This window comes from Branchiostoma floridae, chromosome 10 (assembly GCF_000003815.2).
Source record: "Branchiostoma floridae strain S238N-H82 chromosome 10, Bfl_VNyyK, whole genome shotgun sequence".
NCBI lineage: Eukaryota > Metazoa > Chordata > Leptocardii > Amphioxiformes > Branchiostomatidae > Branchiostoma > Branchiostoma floridae.
This window is the reverse complement of record NC_049988.1, coordinates 8,072,213-8,093,749: the sequence shown is the minus strand read 5'-3', so window position 1 is coordinate 8,093,749 and position 21,537 is coordinate 8,072,213. Positions and strand designations below refer to the sequence as shown.

Genomic DNA, 21,537 nt, shown 5'->3' with positions numbered 1-21,537 from the left:
GTGAATAACCCATAAATGACACAGAGCAGCGAAGCTACTCTTTTACAGACCGCTCTTGATATGTATCACTTGTCGTCAACACGGACTCCATTAAAGAATAGCTCCTGGGAAATTCGGTGCCTGTTAACTAGAGATAAACGTGTTACACCCCCGTCCCACGCGTGCTGCGACCTCACTGCGATATCCCTGCGACTGAGCGATTTAACAGAGCCCTCACGAATTTAAAAAAAAAAGAATTTGAATACTTCTTGTTTTTTTGTTGTCTTTTCAGTCATTTTTTTTTATATTTTGCATGATATAACGTTACCACTTACGAAGTCATGAGTTACACTAAGCCAAATAGGTCGCAGCGAAGTTCTTACAGGGAGATAGAACGATTGTGGGCGATCTAGATCTAACCAAGGGCAAGGGTGTGTGTTCTGAGAGTAAAGGTGGTATCTCACTGCACTTGGGGCACCAGTGCGGCACTGCGGGATTCATTCACTGCGGCACTGTTGTGTTATTTTCTCCGATTTTTTTTTTATAATTCATATATTGCGTAATACGTAAAAGCATGACGTAGTATACAGCAGAGTACACAAAACGTAAGAAAATTCTTTATCTCTAAAATTCGTTGAGTATCTTTCGAACCCCGCAGTGCCGCACTTATCTCCGTAATTACTATGATTTCACGATCGTGTTTGATGTGTGATGACGCTAAAGGGCGGAGGCCTGAGGAAGCGGAAATACAATTGTACGGCAGCGAAAATCATCAAAGATATTCAAAGTCCAACATATTTAGCGGTACGAAAGGGCAGAGGGGGTGGGAAATATAATTGTGTTACAGGCAAAATTATCAAAGGCATTCAAAGTACGAAATAATACCTTGCGGCCATGCTGGACAAGGAATCTTTGAAGTCTTTACTTGAAAAAAAAATCATTAAAGAAACGTCGTAGGACTGTGAATCAAGATATAACTGTGTCTCTGTGTCGCCTTAGATTAAATCTCAGACAGATCCAGAGGACAGAGGTTCCAACCCCGCTCGGACTCGGTGTAAGAGAGTTCATTTGCTCTTTCGGATGGGGACGTATCTGCTCTTTTTATAGGAGAGTTGCAGGTATAAGTACGCAAAATATTCCAACACACGTATTGAGCATTACGAAGACCTATTAGCTGCTTGAAAAAGTACCATGCTTTTGCCTCTGTTGATTATGACTAATAATTATGACTCAAATACTATTGATTCAATCAAACTCATATCCGATCCATGGAACTTCAACGGAAGCTCCGGAAGACGTAGGATAATGTAAGTCAATTCAACCTTCTTCCGTATCCTGTAGGGTGCTTTTCTGAAGTCACGAGGAACCAAGTTGTCTTGAATACGTAATTAATTGACTGACGTCATGACACCGGCTGAAAACTGTTCAATCTATGACATCCGTTTCCGCTTGCCATCGTCGAATGTCACCACAATGCACATGGTCACCCATGGTCACATTCGTTGGACGTAGAATTTTCAGCGACACCATGCATATGACTGAAACGATCATAGATTAAGGTCTACGACAAGTTTTACCAAAGGTGGTACGTCTACGACACATTCACAAATATCCAGATTAAGATATATGAATTTGCTAGCTTGAACCTATCTTGCTTAGGCTTACGTCGCATTTCCAAACCGGGGCCCAATCGGGCAGCTTTCGGGAACGAAAAGTATGGTACACAATTACAAGACGTAAAGAAAGTGGTCATGGGCATTATCTGTGTATATCTTTACGCATACCTTTCTATTGTTTTTTTTTTTTTGGTTTCCACAACAGCCCGACTGGGTCCCGGTTTGGAAATGTGACGTTAGCCTTAGTGTGTTAGGTTCGTTTAGCACTCAGTGGTAAATTTCATCGATAAAACTAACATTTTCCATACTTTGTGTGATTTAAATTTTTTGTTTTTTAGTTATACTTTTTGCATGATATCCCCATTATAAAGTTAGAAAACGGTACCACAAATCCACTTTAGGATCTCCAACGGCAGGCCAATGAGATACCCGCTTGATGTTGCAATTTTGTCATTTTGAAAGTGCATCAAAAGTTGCCATTTGCGTCAAACGTGTCCCAATTTTTGCCGACCGGTTAAAGTCGACCGGACCATTGGGTCAATCGTTTGATCCTGCACCTTTTCAAAAGATTAGCCGGGGCAAGGAGGGCTTCAGTATGAGGATTACTGTCTCTGTACACAGGTGACAAAAGGATTATCTACTTAACAGATAGGATGGGGGATTACTTGTGTATCGTCATAGCAAATCCGTCAATACACCTTCACAAAATTCTAACAAGAAGATTGGTTCATAGTACAAGAAAACGATTTTTTTTTCATGAAATCTCTAGAACTCAACGCTTGGGCAGATTTGCCTAGTCTATACGCGCCAGTTCCTGAAATGGTTTAAAACTACAAGATCCGTCCGTTGTTAAAACGTGCAATTGATACTCCCACATAATTGCCAACTTTTACTCACATTTTCTGTCGTGACGTCGTCAAAGCTGCAGTGATTACGCTAACAGGGACAGATGTTTGTCCTAAAGACGGTCACAATAGCTTCGTATTTAAGGTCTTAGTTAAAAGCCCACTAACCATCCCTTTCGTGCGTCCTTACTCAATTCGTGTATGGGGAGATAAATTTGATTCTTCCGATGCTGCTTTGTCTTGCCTCGGGACAAAGTTAGGAGTACAGTATTCCGGTAATGCTTACGTCTCCCAAAATGTCGGGAATTTCATCCTCCACTGCATACAGAAAAGAAATCCAACCCAATAGCATTCGTTTTAGATTAGAAGTATTGCTAGTTGATGACCCCTATCTCACTTTATGTCCATTTTGGTACTGTATACTATATAGTACCATTATCATCATTGTACTTCCATGTATATTTGCAATCAGCCCTCGGGCATGAATTTACAATAAAGATTCTGTAACATCCAATACCAACAAGAACATTGAAAGCGGCAGGTGTTTCAAAGAGTAGCGGAAAGACCCTGGGATACGCAACTTCCAATTAGAGCTGTTCTTTAAAGCTCTTGTCGGTTTCTATGTTATTTTCCTGCTTTTCAAACCGATCCCTCTAATATTTGCAGGCTTTTCATCTTAAAAGGCACGCCCAAACAAAGACTTTTAACTCTCTCTCTCCCTCCTTGTTATTTGCGCTATTTGCGCCATCACCGGTGTGTATTTTGTACCAGCCTTGCCGGGAGCTGTACTTAGGTTGCTATGCTGTAATCACGTTAACGTGTTGCAATGAGGTCAGAGAGTTTGCAAACAAACGTGCTAAAAATTTCGAATTCACGTCAAATATGTAATGCCCTACACGAAGTCGTAATGTTTGTTTGTTTGTTTTTTCGCTTGTTTGTTTGAACGTTGTTTATTCATGAAAGCTCAAATCGGCCTGCAGGTCGCTTTTCATTGAGGTCATAAGGGAAAAGGCAAGGGTCAGACAACGTATATAACAGAGATACAGTTTACGTCATTACAAGTCCTAACGAGTCTTATACGTCCATGTACACAATTTTGCATACATGGTACAAAATACAATAACGAGATCGAGTCCATTCATTTCGGTCATTTCCGTTACTTTAAGAGTCTCTTACAGGAAGCCAGAGTTGGGGCTGTGCGTATGTCTGGTGGTAGGCTGTAGGTTTTAATGATGAGAGTTTTTATGAACCTTAAGTTTGGTAAACATTACCTTCCACAGTCCCATACATGTACATGTGGTAAAACAATTACGTCATGGTAGAATAAACGCGTTATTGCCGCGTGTATATTGTGGACCTTTACTTAGCAAATTGCATATTGACGCGTGCATGTGGTCTTGCTTTGCTTGGCCAGTCCTACCTGTAATGTAACGGACACGTGCCATGGGTTCTAACTGTTTGAGAATCTAGCTTGGCCTTCCTCAGCCCAACTGTGGCGCAGCAGTTGCGTCATAATGGAATTAACGCGTTATTGACGCGTGCCTATTGTGGACCTGTGTACTGTTCGTGTGTCGTGCTTTGCTTGGCCTTCCCAGTCCTACATAGGACGTAACTGACACGTGCCATGGGTTCTTACTGTTCGGGAATCCTTAGCCTTCTGCAACCCAACTGTAGCGCAACAATTGCGTCATGATGGAATTAACGCGTCATTGACGCCTGCCTATTGTGGACCTGTGTACTGTTCGTGTGTCGTGTTTTGCTTGCCCTTACCCAGTCCTACCTGTAATGTAACGGACACGTGCCATGGGTTCTAACTGTTTGAGAATCCTTGGCCTTCCCCAGCCCAACTGTGGCGCAACAATTGCGTCATGATGGAATTAACGCGTCATTGACGCCTGCCTATTGTGGACCTGTACTTTACTGCCCTGTGATGTAACGGACACGTGTCATGGGTTCTTACTGTTTGGCAATTGTAGCACCATACACAGTTGCGTCATCATGCAGTTGACGCACTTTCTGACGCGTGCCTGCGTAAACCTGATCTTGATATTTGGAAATCTTTAATAGCCTTTCTCAGCTTAACCTATGTTGTATTGACTGCACCAGGGGACCAGGAGACCAGGAGACCGCCGGGGTATTTCTTAAGCTTCACCGCAATCAGGATCAATCAGGACAGAGTGCCACCACGTACGAGGTCGATGAATCACGTATGATTTTGTAAATAAATACACTTGAACGTGGAAGATGAGATGTGCTTAGACGGCTTAGATTTGCCAGCGCTGAGAGATGCATTATCTACAGGAAGATAAACGGTCTTATTTTCACCCATAAGATTAAACCCCCGCGTTTCTTTGTCACAAGGGAAGGTAGTGTAGGCTAGGTCGCCATCATCTAGCTCTTCACACTCTGCAAATTCGCAGAGAGAACGCAGCGGAATATAAATACACGCCAACAAGCAGTTACTCAAGCAGCTGGATATGATTTTGGAAACGGTCAGACGTAGTCACCCTTTCCTGTTGAGGGTAGGATTGTGTATTCTCCAATTCCCCGTTTGAACCAGCGGGGTTCGCAGCTAGAATGATATATTTGTTTATTGCTTAGCCATGGGAAACTGAAAGGCAGGCAAAGGTAGTCCCTCCTCAGAGGCTGTAGGGGCAGTGGGAGTTATCGGTATATACTGTGCCACACAGTAATGCCAAACAGAGCCCATCACTACTCTTCAAGAACATACTCATTTTTACACCTGGGTGAAGTGTAGAAAGTCTTGTAAGTCCTTTCCCTCGTGCACAACATCGGTGGCATGTCAGGGGATTCCAACACAGGACCTTTTGGTTCTGGGCCAAATGCCCTAACCCTTTAAGCCAACACGATGTCACTCATTGGGTGACGAACCTTTCCTTTTTATCAAGATGCGACTTACGTCAGCCACAACCCTGTACGGTGTGTAGGTGTAATATCCCATCACGTAAAAGATGGTATCTCAGTGCACTTGGGGCACCGGTGCGGCACTGCGGGGTTCGTTCACTGAGGCACTGTTGTGTTATTTCCGCCGATAGTTTTTATAATAAATTTATTGCGTAGTAGTTATAAGTATGACTTAGAAGACAACAAAATACACAAAACGTAAGAACATTCCTTCTTTATTTCTGAAATTCGTTGAGTCATCTACGAACTCCGCAGTGCCGCACCGGTGCCACACGTGCAGTGAGATACCACCTTCATAGTGTGTAGGTGTAATATCCCATCACGTTAACACGGTCTCTTGTCGCATAGAATCATGCCGTCACACCCTATGGTTTTCACCAATAGCAGCGGATTAATCATGTGTTAATATGTAGGCACTTATGATTAATATCACGTAGGCAGTTATGATTGATATCATAACCCATGCAGGGATGGCAAGGTTGTTGGGGTGATTTGGAGGGCTTCTTTTTATAGCGTTATAGTTTGCCTGTCATAAAGCAATTAACAGCAGACGAAGCATAATATGTATGTCGCTATACAATGAGGGCCTAGGAAAAGAAATGTTGTGTTTTCTATTACTGTCCTGAAAAAAATACGGTCGGTGGGTAAGAATTCCCTTTTTGTTTTAGATTTCGGTCAATTTGATTCACTGATTATGAATCTATTGACTAACAATTAGCAACTTTTCACCACCTTATTGTAATTGGGCAACACTGAACAAAGAAGTGCAATATTTGCTACACATTATTTCATCAACTGTCAAAAGCCTTTTAAAAATCTGTAAACAGGGTTTGAAATGCAGACGGTGGTCTTGAATAAGATGTGATTCTATTAAGCCTTGATTCTATCATTCAGATGTCAGATTTACAGTTTTATATTCCCTACCAGATCTATATGTTATAACGTTTGCTGCTGTATTTTTCACGTGAGAGATAAACCCTGCTCTGCTCTTTTCTTAGGCCATACTGATTTGATTATATTGATGACATCCTCTGGGAACCAGAAAAAGAAGTTTGTCTAAAAAGAAAAGTCATTATGAAACTAGAGTTCCACGAACACATACCTTTGCCAAATAAACCAGGTTTGTTATGCAGAATGATGTCTGTAGTCAAATGCGTTACTCATTTCATTTTCTTTACAATTATATGCTTGGAGTTGGTTTATAAAATTTTGGCATTGATTATGCAAATTAGATCCCAAGTTACAATCAATTGATATCAAATTGTAGCAAGCATTACTTAAGCTATTAGCATACCAAAAATCATGCTAAGTCTTTAAATACACCTCTTACTCTCTTCCCTCTTTCTCAGTTACATATGTGACAACTTTCATTGATGAAAGTACTATAATGGAATACAGTGGACTTATGAACATTTCCTAATCAATTATGCAAATTAGCTGTTAATTTGCATAATAAGTATCGCATTATATAAGTCTTCACTTAGGCTATCTACATGCCAAAAATTATGACGATCCGTCAACACGGTCATATTTTCTCATTAATTATGCAAATGAGATCATCATTTGCATGGTAAATATGTATTGACATTTCTCTCTTTCTCAGCTACATATGTGACAAGTTTTAAAGTCCTATCATGGAATGTAGTGGTTTTATAAATTTTCCTAATTAATTATGCAAATTAGCTGTTGATTTGCATAATTAGTATACCATTATGTAAGTCATCACTCATTCTATGTACATACCAAAAATCATGACGATTCGTCAACACGTTGTAGAGTTATTCTCGTCCAAAGTTTGAAAGGAAACCGGCGCCTGCAGTTCCAAAAAAGCTGCTAGGGGGCCCAAACTCCCAGCACTTACTCTCTGCCTCGAGGGCTATCTACCACTCGAAAATCATGATCACAGCATGTCCAGAACAGGAGATATCAAAAATTGAGGTTCTGCTGCAGTACCTTCGCAAGCCGCTAGGGGGCCCATTATCGAAGTTGACCTTCGTTTTCCCGACCCCTACCCACCTACCAAATATAATCGGGATACATCAAAGGCTTCTCGAGTTATGCTGTTAACACACACACACACACAGACACACACACACAGACTCACAAGCCTAAAACATAACCTTAGCCATTCTGGCAAAGGTAATAATAAATATATAAGTGGTCACAAAGGTTGAAGAAATGACGCAACACACAGACTATAGTATATATCGAACAAGAGGCTTCATTTTGGTTCTTTCACATCTGATTCTTTTATATTGGAGTTTACTTTGATATTTTATGACGTTTTGCGATATTTTTTTGTAATCTACGGCTGATATTTGCCCATTTTGCAGCTGCTTTTATGATTTGCTGAATAGTTGAAAACTTTATGTTGCCCTTGAAAACAGCCGAAAATTCATGCCTACACGGATGTCATCCATATAGTCAAATCAACGTGGAGCAAAAACCTGCCGACCCTAGCTTTTTTGGTCGGTCACTAACAAGGGCATAAAATTTCCAATCTGCACTGAAACCCATAGGTCACGAAATTCAAAACAAGCTCCTCGTATCACACGTACCCCTTTTAACAGTTTCATATTATAGTTGATGTAAGATTGTCTGGTAAATATTGTACTTCTTTGTTTAGTTTATTGCTACACTTGTGCTTGTAGAATGTATATCTTTATAAGTGCGATGTTGAAAATACAAGTGTCTGATGCAAGTCAGTTTTACATTTCAGTTTTACAATGCTAATCTGTGTTTACGTCAATGAGGGTTAGACATCCAGGTGATAAGATACGACAAAAAGTATTTAGTCAAGCAACTGCGTCCTTGACGAAAGGTAAAACGTCTGACCGTTTCCACCCTCACACTCAGGGTTGACAATCAAGGCAAAGCCTATGATATCACCCCTGACAACTCAGTATTCGGTTATTAGGGGTGCCTTGCTTATGAATATTAATGAGCTTGCCCTTATATGGGCAGTCAGCCGTTGGAGATCGGGCGTCGGCATGGTGAGCAAACAAAGCCATGGTAATACGTAACATGATTGGCTGATAGCTTCCCAGCGGCCTTTGCGAGACAGCTTGCGACAACAACAAGCCCAAGAAAGGCCTATTCTCTGATTGGTCGACAGCTTGTTTGTGGCGACAATCATAATAGCCACTGATAGGGCATGGGATAGCAGGGCCCCAAAAGGTAATGTCGTTGGGGACCGGGCGTTAGGAGGATGGACCGTTTCCAAAATCATATCCAGTTCCTGTGAGTAATTGCTATTTGGATAATCAGCACTTACTTGTCGGGTTTTACTTCGGCCGAGATAGAAAAATATTTTTAAATATAATAGAATCCCTACATACCAACTCTATTTCTTTCAGGCTTAGGCCATGTTGATTTGATTATATAGATGACATCTTCTGGGATCCCCAAAACTGATGCGAGCGTGCGAATAAAAAAAGGTTTGTCAGAAAACAAAAACAACCTTCATTATGAAATCTAAGTGGCTAGGAAGGCTTAAAACATGACGAAAACACAGAGTATGGTGTACCAAACATTTGATCCTTCATTTTTGTCCTTTCACACACAGCTTCCTCTTTGACATTGGAATTGACCTTGCCATTCTATGACATTCGTAGGACGTTTTCGATATTTTATTTGCATTCTTCGGCATATCTTTGCTCATTTTGCAGTTGCTTTGTACGGTTTACAGTATGGTTGAAAACATTTTTTTTTTTAATTTTTGTAAACGGCAAAAAATTTATGCACGCATGAACATCATCCATATAATCAAATCCACATGGCCTAACCGAAAACACAACTTGCTAGGCTTGATCTACTTCACAGTAAGAACGTAATTACACTTTGGCAGCAGATATCCTCCTCGCATCCACACTACCCGGTATCAACACCTAATGCCTCCGAAAGCTCTTACAATGCACGGGAAAGCCGTGCTCAGCTACACAAGATGAGCTAGGCCGGCCATCATTTCACCGCACCCTTCAGATGTAATTCTCCCGGCCAAACGTTGCACTTACCTTGTTGTCCGAGTTGATAAAAAGCCAACTCCTGCGGGGTAAGGAACAGACTGAATGGCTAGGCCATGAGTTGGAGGGGCCATGATGGGTGGTTTTCTAACACGCATTTGATATTTTAGAAGAAAATATTGAAATATTTTCACCAAAAACACAAAACCTAATTATTGATGATAACTTTATTGCAAGATCATGCCCGTGGGCTAATTGCAAAGCAAGACAGTGATATACAGAACATGAACATGACATCTATTTTAAATCTGTGTCTATCTAAACTATCTGAGGGGTTTGACTTCTTTCCTTATGCAATGGGAGATGTATTGTCCAACATTTTCGTATATAAACGAGTTGGACGACTTAAGCAAGAAGATTTTTTGTTGTTGGTCGTTGAGGTGTGAAAAACTTGGAAAAAATTTGAAGATTTCTAGGAATAATTTCCTTCTTTCAGGGTAGTGTTGTGAACATTGACAGAATTACTATACAAAACGGGGGACAGTTCGTTAACCACTGCCTTCAAAGAAGTCAAACCTTACAGTAGAATACATTGCATCATATAGTTGATTAGACCCTAGTGTTATATGTATCACGATATTTTCTAGTCTTAATCTTTAAGATTGTACATGCAATGTTTCGGCTTCGGGCATGACTTTGCAAATAAAACATTAAACATGGTTACTATTAGGAAACTGTGGATGGAAATCTGGTGTCTTGAGTAGCACACAAACTATACTGGGTTTTGTGACTATCAAATCACCCCACAACTTAGCATGAATTTTTTGTACCCTATTATCCTGAATTAGCAATGGCTACGGAGTACAAGTTTCACGTAAGATAACAATCAAAACAGGCTCATGTATGGTGTTATTCATTTCAAGATGATGCCAGTGAAAAGCATCGAAACCACAGGAAGAATACATTTGATATTCGGAGTGTGTAAAAGAATGGAAAGCAAAATTCCAAAACATTCGTGGCAAGAAATATGACACTCGGTGTTTAAATAAGACATGTCTTTCAACGATGTTCGTCGTTGAAATTGAAACGCTTGTACACGCAAAAAGTCAAGAAATTTATCGTTTTACTTAACAGTTCTACGACCGTACCCTCAACGTCATGGTGATTTGATTCTTTGGGTAACATTCTTTGGGAACCCCAATGCTGATGCGAGCGTGCAAAAACAGTTGGGGAAACGTTGATTTCCTTATGAAATCTAGTCTCCATGCAGACGTGTTAGCTGCATGAAAAAGAGAAGGATTGGTTAAATAGGGACAAATAAGTTGCAATGAGATTTCAGCCAGTATTTTGCAGTCTACCCAGTTCACTCCTATACCAATTACCTCCTACTGGGCTTTTATTCCCTACTTGGCTAAAAAAAGTCCCCTATTACTATTCTGTCATGCGTCTGGTAGAGACTAATGAAATGTAAGTGGTCAGGAAGGTTGATCAAATGACAGACCACACAGAACATGGCATACCAAACAATAATTCTTTATCTATATTATTTCGCATCTATTTGATTTTGGGAGACTACACTGTCTCATTAATGCCATTTTCCTAGAATTGATTTGTAATTTATATCATATACTTGCTTATTGTTACGATTTGCAGTATTGTTGAAAAGTGATTTTTCTTAAACAGGTCAAAATTGTTGGGTTGGGGTTTTGTGCGCGTTAAAATTTGCGCGTTAAAACTTGCGCGTTAAAAACCTGCGCGTTAAAATATGCAAATTAGCTGATTCCCTCGGGATTTGAAAACTTTTTTGCCGTTTTTAACTTAAAAGCTTGAAGATGATAACACAAAATGAAATTAAGTATCATATTGTTGCATTCTAGAGTACAATATCCCTTTCTGTAAATATTCCAGGAGTTTTAAAGTGATTTTTAAATGTTAAGTTTTAACGCGCAACAAAGGTTGACATTTGCATGTGAAACAATCTGCTTGAGAAAAGATGAAATGAAGCTTGTAGAATGGAGAAAAGCCTCAAGCAGATATATTTTACAACACAAAGCCTCATATTAGTAATTTTTCCATGTATTTGTGTCAAATTCAAGTGATTTTGAAATCTTCTGGATATGCAAATTAACCTATTCCCAAGGGACCAAAAAAAAAAATAGGGGCTTTTCAAACCAAAAATTCAGGTAGCAGAGGGAAAATCATATAATGGGGTCACATTTTTCTGACAAAAAATTTATCAATGCACAACTTAATTTTTTAACGCGCAGATTTTTAACGCGAGCGCAGATTTTTAACGCGCAGAAAACCCGTTCCCAAAATTGTTGCGCACGCGGATGTTCATATAGTCACTGTGGCCTTAGTATGAATGTGAACTGTTTGCTTTTCATGATGGTACCGGTTGGACTATGGACCGTTTGAATTCTAACGGTCAGGTCTGTGTGTTTTCAGGTAGAGTCGGACGACTTGTGCTCGGTGTGCGGAGTCTACACTGGGAACGAGATCTATCCATGCAGAGTCTGCTCCAAGGTAGGCCATTTCGAGCTAAAAAGTAGTCCTTTATTCGCTTTATCACGATTCGTCAGGTAAAATTGTCTGATTAAAAAAAAAAACCCGAATCAGTGCAATGTGTAAAATAACATCGTTTACTGAATACATGGAACTTTATGAAAGCCCCTAGATACTCTACTAGTATTATACAGTGCATGCTACGGTATGTAAACTTGCATGTAAAAAATGCCACGAAATAAACGAAAAACATCTTACATCTCAAGATCTCATGCTATCATTTTGTAATAGAATGTAGTCTATATAGAGAAGAGGGACGTGAACCATATAGGCTTGTACAAATTCCCCTTTTTACACACTGAACTCCTGTAGGAAAATTCATTTTCCTAATGAAATTAGACAAACCATCGATCATAAAACATGGACCTGTTCTTTTACGTCCACCATAACTGAAAAGCGATGAGAAGTTGAATTTATCCAACGATAGTTTTATTTTGCATCTGTCAAATGTGTACCTTCAACGTGTCTTGTTGTGACCTGCACTTAGCCCGATGTGGCAAAAATGTGCAATGAAGATACTAGTATTCAATAAAGATAAACGTATTTTGTAAATGTTGGGACCGATGAATGAAAGATAATACCAAATCTCAGCGCCTAGCTCCAAAGCAACAGGCCAGAATGCAGCATTTGTTCAGGGAGTCAGATGAAATATTTAACCTTTATCACGTCCTGTTGAACAATCTATGTCTGAATTTTCTGCCTTTATGGCCTATTATTCCTACCAGAGCAATTGAGAGACGCCAATGTGCTACCCGGATGATTCCCATACCACCCAATTGCACGTCATCAGAGAGAACCAATGGGAGCAATTATATACACAGCTCTAATGCTCTATGGTGTACACAATGAGTGGTCCCGTGTTTGTTGCAGAGTCTGGGTTTTTGAACTACAGTAGTGTGTACGTGTCCGTTGAGGGCCTTCTGTCAATGTATTTTCAACCGAAACCAAACAATATACCTTGGTGGCGAATCACTTCAAAGGGCGACGGTTTGCCCTTGAACTGCCGCTTGATTCAATTGTAATACATCTAATGGCAATGTTTGTGGAGAATGCTATCATTATGACAATACATAATGTAAATACGAGTATTGATGGGGAAAATTTATTATTAATGATTCACGGGGTTTTTCCAATCTGAAAAATCAAATTTGCAGCGTATGACGCACCGTTGTAATGGACGACATTCACAACACACATGACAATGTTTTAAATTCAAGGTCATTTATCAGTACTCCATGCATTAGGAAAGGAATTTGAAGGTCACATACCTTCATGAAATATTGACACTTTATGAAACTTTGCTGTTTGTTGTCTTTCATTCATTCATTCTATATATTCTCACTGGCGTTTTTGATCAATGACACTCCAATGTCTTTCTGTGTAATTTTCCCTATTCTAAATGTTAGTATCAAATATGTGCGTGTATTCAGTTTCTTGTTTAGCGTCGCCCGATGTAAGTAGCTCGATTCCCGGTCCCCGGCCAAAGACTTTAAAAATGGTACATGCCGCTTTCTCTGCGTAGCACTCAGCATTTGGGGAAGAGTATGGGAGTTAAACACACATCACTACCCTCGGACCAGCCCCCTGCTGTAATGACTTGCACAAATGTTTTAGTACAAATGTGTGGCCCAAGGGCTACAGAAATGGAGATGGGGCCATCCCTTAGCATTTGCACACGGATGCACGGGCAACTTTAGCTTTAATGTAAGCAGCAAAACCTGAGTAGCTGCCGTACAAGTACAATATTGCTTTATTGTAATTTCAACTCATCAATAGATAAATGAAATAGGTCCTTCATAATCGTTGCCAAATTATAACACGAGCACCCAACGGCAACACTGCGTTCAGAAACCTAACAAAACAAAGAGAATGCAAAAAAAATAGACTTACTCATTTTTTTCGACTGCAAGACTAGGCGTTATGAAGGAATCAACCTCTTCTATGGCGCCATTTATGCAAATAACACAGTCTTTGAAACCAAAGTCATAGCAGAAAGAACAACATACGCATACATTGGACTACAGAGGCTGTATGGGTCACAGGATCTATTCCAGTCATGAACCGTGATGGAGGGGGGATACAAGCTTTGTCACGTGTGGGACCACCATTGTATCACTGCAGCGCCACCTAGCATCGGCAAGCTGAACTGGTCAGTATTTCAATCTGTCTTCCACACAGGTGTACCATGAGATCTGCTTACAGAAGATCGGGCAGTGCCAGGGTAGAGAAGCCCTCAACCTGCTGTTGCGAGCCAAGACCAACATTGGGTGGAGCTGCCATGAATGTGTGAGTTGTATATAAGCAGCACATGTGCAGACATGTTCATTGTATATTAACCAAGGAATATCGGAATAAAATCAAAAGTCCACACACTTGAATGGTTGATATGTAAGGCGTTATTCTGTAATTCCTTTATGGACTGTATTCTTTGTTCTTGGGAATGTAAGACACATGAAAACGGGCACATCTTTCTGGTTAGGTGAACAATGCAGTTTAAGATGTATATTTGATGAATTCCGTTACAAAAGAAAGAATGGTTGGCTCCAATTCTTGATCTGGCTGACGGTGACATTTCTCTCGTCAGTCAGGTAGTCGTCATCTTTCTATATGATTTAGTTTGAATCAGATTAGCATTGGTATTATTTCATGTCTTTGGCGCACTCCGGGTATCGTAATTAACGGTGTTTATCTATTAAATGTATTTTTGTAGCGCTGTTAAATTAATTTTTACAACTTGAGTGCAGTGCCAGAATATCCTTGCTATGTTTTGTTATGTGTTCATGAACAAAAAAAAATCATCGACAAACCATTTGTCATGATACGGAATACAGATTACCCACACGAATGGAGAGAAAGGGGCCGTTCTCACAAGAAAACAAATCATACAACGACTTCAACAGTTATCAAAATTAACAATGAGAGGTTAAGTGAAGAATATACGTAAGTTTGGAGAGATTGTTTGGAGAAATGTGACGTGTTTTTGTTTGTCTTTAGGAAACTCTCGGTCCCCTTCTAACAGAGGAGGAAATGCAAGACTTGATAGATGCCTTCGAGAGATGCGACATCAACAAAGGTGCCTGACGTTTTGTTTGTTATGTATTCAGTACCAGAATAGGCTGCACTTAGTAATGGTATTTATCAAGATATTTCGAATAGTTTGTACACCAAAGAATCTCTTATCTTTGTGTCACCGAGTACTGTTGTGCATTTTACGTTGTATGGTCTGCATGGGGTTGATACGGAAAAAAAAATGAGAGACGACGGACGTTATCAACTTCCCGGGACTTGTGACCGATTGAAGACTAATGTCACTTGAAGGTCACGTTATCCCGGAGGCTGGCCATTTGAATTCTGACAAAATTTCGTTGCGCTCAATACTAGCTGTTATAGGAACAACGCTTGACCCATACACTATGTTAAGTTAGCGCCAGTAAGAACTTTCCTGGAACTTCAACGACCGGTACAATTTGAGCTTTGTTCCAACACAAAGGAAACACTCACCATGAATTGTCAGTCGATTCTGCCGATCACTTTCCGGAATCCATGGCCAAAAGCGTGATGACGTCAACAGAGATGAGAGGTGTGAAGAAAGCAGATTACATCAGGGGACGTCTACCCTATCTGAACCGTTACGATGGTACACATATGTATATTCCGTCTTCCAGTCACCTTTGATTCACTTGTGACGTCATCACGCTTCCCGAAAGTCAGTGCAGTGAATCAGACATCTGATGAAGGTCTGCGAAATTGACCGTAACTTCGTGGTCATTGTTTAGTTTGTGTTGTAACAAAGTGTAACAAACTTCAACTTGATTATGTACAACATTGTATTCTGTCAACACAGATGAGTTTCGTTCAAATACTTTAACCTTTGTTGTTCCGCCACTTTTCAGACTCCTCACTATCTCTAGATGAATATCTGAACTACAGACAAAAGACGATGGAAGAGTTGGACATCCGCTTAACTGAGGAGGAACTTGACCGAGAGAGGGCAAAGTTCAAGGTCATGGATGTCAACCAAACGGGCACCTTGGATTGGTGGGAGTTCCTCAACTTTGAGGCTGTCCGCAAACTTGGCAGAAGAAGTAAGGTACGCGTCACAATGATTCATCTTTTTATAAGGATGATTTGTAAAATCTTATTCTTACACACATAATTTGTAAGACCTCATTCTACATATCCTCAATCGTTTGCCGTCTTCTGTTACAGAACACCTTGGTGCGCCTTCTGTCTGCGAAGGAGATTGATATGGCAAGACAAACCTTTCGAGCCTTCGATGACAACAACGACGGGAGAATCACAGAGTTCGAGGCCAGAGAGACCTACAGTAGATGGTTTGCACGCTTTGTAAAGAAGGAGACTGGTGGTGATGGGTAACTAACATGTTACACTCCTGTGTGCTGTGTTATGCTGTGTTGTGCTTTGCTTTGCTGTTCTATGCTATGCTCACCGTGCTGTGATTTGCTGCATTTTGCTGTGTTAATTATCTGAATAAAAGGCTCAATCGTAAAATCTCTAAAACATTTACCCGGCTGACGAGAAAAAAATAACTCATGAGCAATCTTTACCAGGGCCTGAACTGACTGTACTACGTCTTGCCGCTGAGGACGTTGTGCCACGGATGCGGTCCCAAATGTGACTAAATCTTTACCCCCACCCCCCACCCCTCTCGTGTTGCGGTCTTGATTCTGTTGGACGTTCGGAATACTTATTATTGTACGTCTGTTATTGACTGAGATCAGCACACATCTAACCTCTTTGTTATATTTGTGACAGGGTAGTTTTTGGTCTCTTTCCGTGGATTTCATTTGAAGCAATTCTAGACAATCGTAATCAAAGCTTAGAAGGTCATTCATTGTACCCTACGAAACATAACTGAATTTTATGTAATGCTTTTAACGCTATAACCGCCCATCAAATGTTTAAACTCTCTGTGTAAACGTACATTTCAATTTTTAAATTATTTTCTAAGTCAAAGTATGTAATCTTTCGAGGATAGCTAAGGCACGTGTTTGTCAAAGATGGTGTCTGAATAATTATAACTGAAAACTAAAATGTCACACCACCGGATGGACCTTCATATGCGTCATAATGCCGCTCTGATTTGATTATTGCTTTGACAGGTACATTTAATTGCTAGTGAATCCTGACAGATTATCAAAGCATGTTATTTCTACGATACTAGTGACATATACGCCTCACTCAGGTGATAAGGTTGGACTGAATAATTAACAGCTGATTCGGTCAGCCGTTCCACGAAAAAGTTTTACCGTTGAAAGGTCACGTCAATCAAATCAACACTCTCCGTTCGGCGCGTTGCCTGATAGCCCCTGATGCGTTTATCTTTTTCTTTCAAGTCACGAATTGTGTATGTAGGGTAAGGCTACATCAAGTTAAGTTTATGGATGACATCCTCTTACACTGCAAAAATATTGAGATTTTTTACATTTTCAAAATTGACACCTTTAAGGTTTTAAGAAGAATTCAAGGGACCAAACATGGTATCTCAGCCAACAAGGCATTCATTCCTCATGCATGTTTTTTTTGCACATTTCACAAACTGATCTCAATATTTGATCTCAAAATTTTATTCTGTACGTCTGTAAGTTTTAACCAATTATGTAACGCGAACATCTTGTTGTTTTCCACAGAATTTTGATAATGCAACTATACTATTTTTGTAAACACAAGCGCAATACATACAACAATGGTAGACTGTGAGGCATTGTATATTTTATGTACTACTGAATAAACCAATCTTGCGAAATAACCAGCTAAACATCAGAAATACGAAATGGTGATGCACATATGTTGAACAAAGGTTGTACATGCCATTCATATGATGGTTTTGTTCTTGAAAATATTTTCCATTTTGGGACTAAATCTTACATAATAGGAAGCGGATCCTGGTTTCGTCATCATGTATCTAACCAATGAGGTTCAAAAGTCTGTCTTTTATTAATTAATCTATCAATCTTCAGAATTTGATTATTGTAACCGCCGTTGTGACAACACCATTAGGTATTTGTCGTAAAAGATGATTGGGAGCATCATTTATTACCATCTATCTTTGATGACATTTTGAACGTTAAGTTCACGTCTTGTCATATTTCTTCACTCAGGCCTGAACAAAAGAAGACCGCTTCTCTGGATCTCCATGTCGACACAAATGCCCGGATGTTGATGGCCGCAGACACAAAATCTACAGGGTAAGATTTTACATGAGTCGGAGACTTTCCCGACACGAATCTGTATTCATGCAATTTATCATATAACGGTAGTTCACCTTTGTCCACATTGTAACGTATATCCGTTGTTTTTAAAAATGATGTATTTAGGAATATCTAGTTGACGGACGTTGGTTTCAAATTGCATCATAGCACTGCAGTCTGAAACAGCCGTCTGTAGACTAAACAACCCAGAATACTCCAAATGTATATACAACGGATAAAGGTTACCCAGCGGATAAAGGTGAACTAGCATTAATGATCGGATTATCTTCATTAACCATTCTCCACAATGTTGTTTATTCAACCGCTAGACACTAGTTACTATTGATCATAAGCGCCACCTAGTGATGTTCGTGTTCAATGCAATGTGAGAACTACACTTTGATTAGGTATGATGAATGGGTGTGGAGGGAAGTTGACGTTAAAAATCGCAGCCAGTACTACTACCCTCCCTACGTCTGCTTAGGGAATAGGCTTTTAGCACACTAATACATGTACACGGCTGTTCGCAAACCCTTGCTGTTAGAGACTACAGTGTGACTGCGTAGATGTAGGTTAGACATCCAGGTAATAAGATACGTCAAAAAGTAGTTACTCAAGCAACTGGATATGGTTTTGGAAACAGTCAATTTTGCATATTGATTCATAGTTAGGAAAAACCTGTTATTCAACTAGATCACTTTTACATATCAATTCACAGCTTAGCTAAGATATATAACAATCTCCAACAAGATCTCTTCAGCGTCACTGATGAAAATTGCTGGATAGCAGTTGAAACGTCTGACCGTTTCCAAAACCATATCCAGTAGCTTGAGTAAATAGCTAGTTTATGGCGTATGACTGTTTCATACCTTTTCTGTACCTCCCCAGGACCGTGACGTGGATGGATTTCCTCCGTGACCAGGCCCTGTACATCCTGGCAGCCCGGCCCAACCTGCCCAACTTCCCGCCCGTCAAACAGGCATGGGAGGCCAACAAAAGATGAACGTGCACTGAACATGCCCACTCCCTTGTATACACCTTTCTCACGGGGCGGCCATGATAATAGATCCAAACCGAGGCAATGTGGAAAACAAAAGACTCGCCCGTCAAACAGGCATGGGAGGCCAACAAAAGATGAACGTGCACTGAACATGCCCACTCCCTTGTATACACCTTTCTCACGGGGCGGCCATGATAATAGATCCAAACCGAGGCAATGTGGAAAACAAAAGACTGTCCATCATAATTAGCAGTTCAACCAATGACAGCATGGCAATTAGGAAATCAACCAATGGCTGCATGTCTGTCAAATACAGTATGCATTTATCATATTTGTATTTTGGATCTCTTCAGGCACTATGGGATCATGATCAGTCAATGCTATTCTAAATTGCTACATCTTTCGGTGCATAACACTAGTTCTAAAATTTATCATTTGATCTTATATTGTGAAAATTTGTGTGTTTTTTGGGAAAACTATATGGGAGCTGATTTTAGAAATAAGCTTGCGTCATTGATCTCGTCTTCGATCTATCATGGTCACCGCATGAGAAAGTCGTAATGCTAGTTTCCCTGTACATCTCACAGTCTATAACCACAAATAGTACCAAAACGCAAGCATATTCCAGGTTAGGATGGGGGTAGTCGACTACACACAGTTTGTTAATTCAGTTTGGGTAAACCGTCATCGTTAAAATCTAAGTCTGGAGGGCTATCAAACTTTCCAAACGTATTTTGGTTACTTTGTGACACTCCAATAGGGTGAAATGTACAAATACGTGCATGTAATTCTAAATAATTTGTCATCATCATATTATTTAATAATATTGATTACGAAGAACAACGTATACAAAACCGTTGTCTGGCGGGTGAATATCAGTAGTGAATTCGCGGTAAAATGTGTATCCACAAAGTAGTTCCCTCCATGCTTTCCGGGTCCTATACAGTCCAGATGTGAACCGATTGTAACGTTATCATAATATAAATGCAGTTTGATTGGAGTGAACCACTGTTAAAGTCGTGCTACCTCCGATTAGTAACAATAAAGCATTTTTCACATAAGTACAGGACATTTCCCAACTACTCCCCAACCAGTTCCCAACTACTCCCCAACCAGTTCCCAACTACTCCCCAACCAGTTCCCAACTACTCCCCAACCAGTTCCCAACTGCCCTCGGCCTCAATCTCTCAGATCACCTCCCAACCAGAGATAACTTAACTCACAACTTCAACTTCCAACCATGGTCTGGAAAATTTCGGTAGACCATTGATAGTTATGTGTGTCAGGGACTTGATACGTCATGTTCTAGTGATTTGTATGGAATCGTCCATATTCTTTGCACATAGACGATGTTGTATATTGTGTAAAAATCGTCCGCTTAAACCAACTACAGTCGAGTTGCCAAATACTAATGTGTATAACAGGCATTTTGATAGGCAACGATGTACCTAAAAGGCTGTAAGAGTCGGAACGTGTGGCCTTTATATTTTGTGTAGGTCAGAATGTATGTAAAAGAGAAACAATTGCCGAAGCCATATGTTGTTTATTTGTGTGTCTATTGATAAAAACAGAGACGATGTGTTGTTATTTTGTAATATAACAGAGGAGGTGAATGCGAATAGAAAATGTGACATTCATATCTGTTGTAATATGCGTTTCAAAATACATATTTCGGTCAAATGCAGTATGAATCGTGTTGTTTGGCAATGTCATGTGTAGAAATATTTCGTTATGACTCACCAATGTGCAATGCGGTAATTTGCGCAATGTTTGCAAGATATCCAAGCTTGTTGCGATGTAATCATGTAAGACGGTGTCACAAAAATTCAGCCAACTCAGCGGCTCCCCCTGGCGCCAACGTTTATATTACACCGTTTAGTAAACCCACGCCCGCCCCTGCAGCAGTCTTAAACTATTGATATAGGAATAGACGAAACAACGCTGAGCCAGCTTAGCCTTGTACCAAAATAGGATTGAAATTGGATTTGATAACCAGTCAGAATGTACAAAATACAGAAAATGTATATTTGACCTTTTCTACTGGTAAAGGGAGAACGAAATATCACATACTATTCTTTTATTTGTGAAATACTAGTATTAACGTTAAATAATATCGTTCCTGATGTTGAATGACCGCAATTTCTAAATCAAATTCAAATAGGCCTAAAAGCTTCTCGAGCCTTTCGCGATATCCAAATTCCCGAAAAGACCGAAATGTGGCAATGTTTATATCTTTAATGTGGCGATCGTTTGAACTTTTTTGTTCAGCCGGAGTGGTACTGCAGATTAGGTCCTACTAGGTATATATTACAACTGGTAAACTAATAAAATACAACCGAGACTTAGAGGCAGAAAAAAACTTTCCCAAACAAACAAACAGATGTCTTTTCATTCACTTAGAATGACCAGCCTCCAAGACGTGTTAGTAGACAT

The 21,537-nt window shown here is 40.0% G+C and overlaps 1 protein-coding gene and 1 long non-coding RNA gene across 4 annotated transcripts in view; one reads left to right on the top strand and one right to left on the bottom strand.

Annotated features, from left to right (window-relative positions):
- The window catches only part of LOC118424452 (PHD finger protein 24-like), a 21,261-nt gene extending 1,696 nt beyond the window's left edge, over window positions 1-19,565 (top strand). The window contains exons 2-9 of one of the 3 annotated variants that reach the window (XR_004832200.1): window positions 11,776-11,853; window positions 14,071-14,178; window positions 14,887-14,965; window positions 15,786-15,982; window positions 16,102-16,226; window positions 18,015-18,101; window positions 18,993-19,182; window positions 19,318-19,565. Coding sequence is in view for 1 of the 3 variants with exons in the window: in XM_035833022.1 (XP_035688915.1) it covers window positions 11,776-11,853; window positions 14,071-14,178; window positions 14,887-14,965; window positions 15,786-15,982; window positions 16,102-16,265; window positions 18,015-18,101; window positions 18,993-19,083; window positions 19,219-19,242 (828 nt within the window). In the remaining 2 variants the exon portion in view is untranslated. Of the gene's footprint in view, window positions 1-11,775; window positions 11,854-14,070; window positions 14,179-14,886; window positions 14,966-15,785; window positions 15,983-16,101; window positions 16,266-18,014; window positions 18,102-18,992; window positions 19,183-19,218 lie in introns of all 3 variants that reach the window. The other 2 variants (XR_004832199.1, XM_035833022.1) reach the window with 2 other exon arrangements.
- Window positions 17,472-19,143, bottom strand: LOC118424453. Its single transcript, XR_004832201.1, has 2 exons — window positions 18,974-19,143; window positions 17,472-18,094 (listed from the first exon to the last, which is right to left on the bottom strand). It is a non-coding gene; the product is annotated as an uncharacterized LOC118424453 (long non-coding RNA).
- Window positions 19,566-21,537: the final 1,972 nt, after the last annotated feature.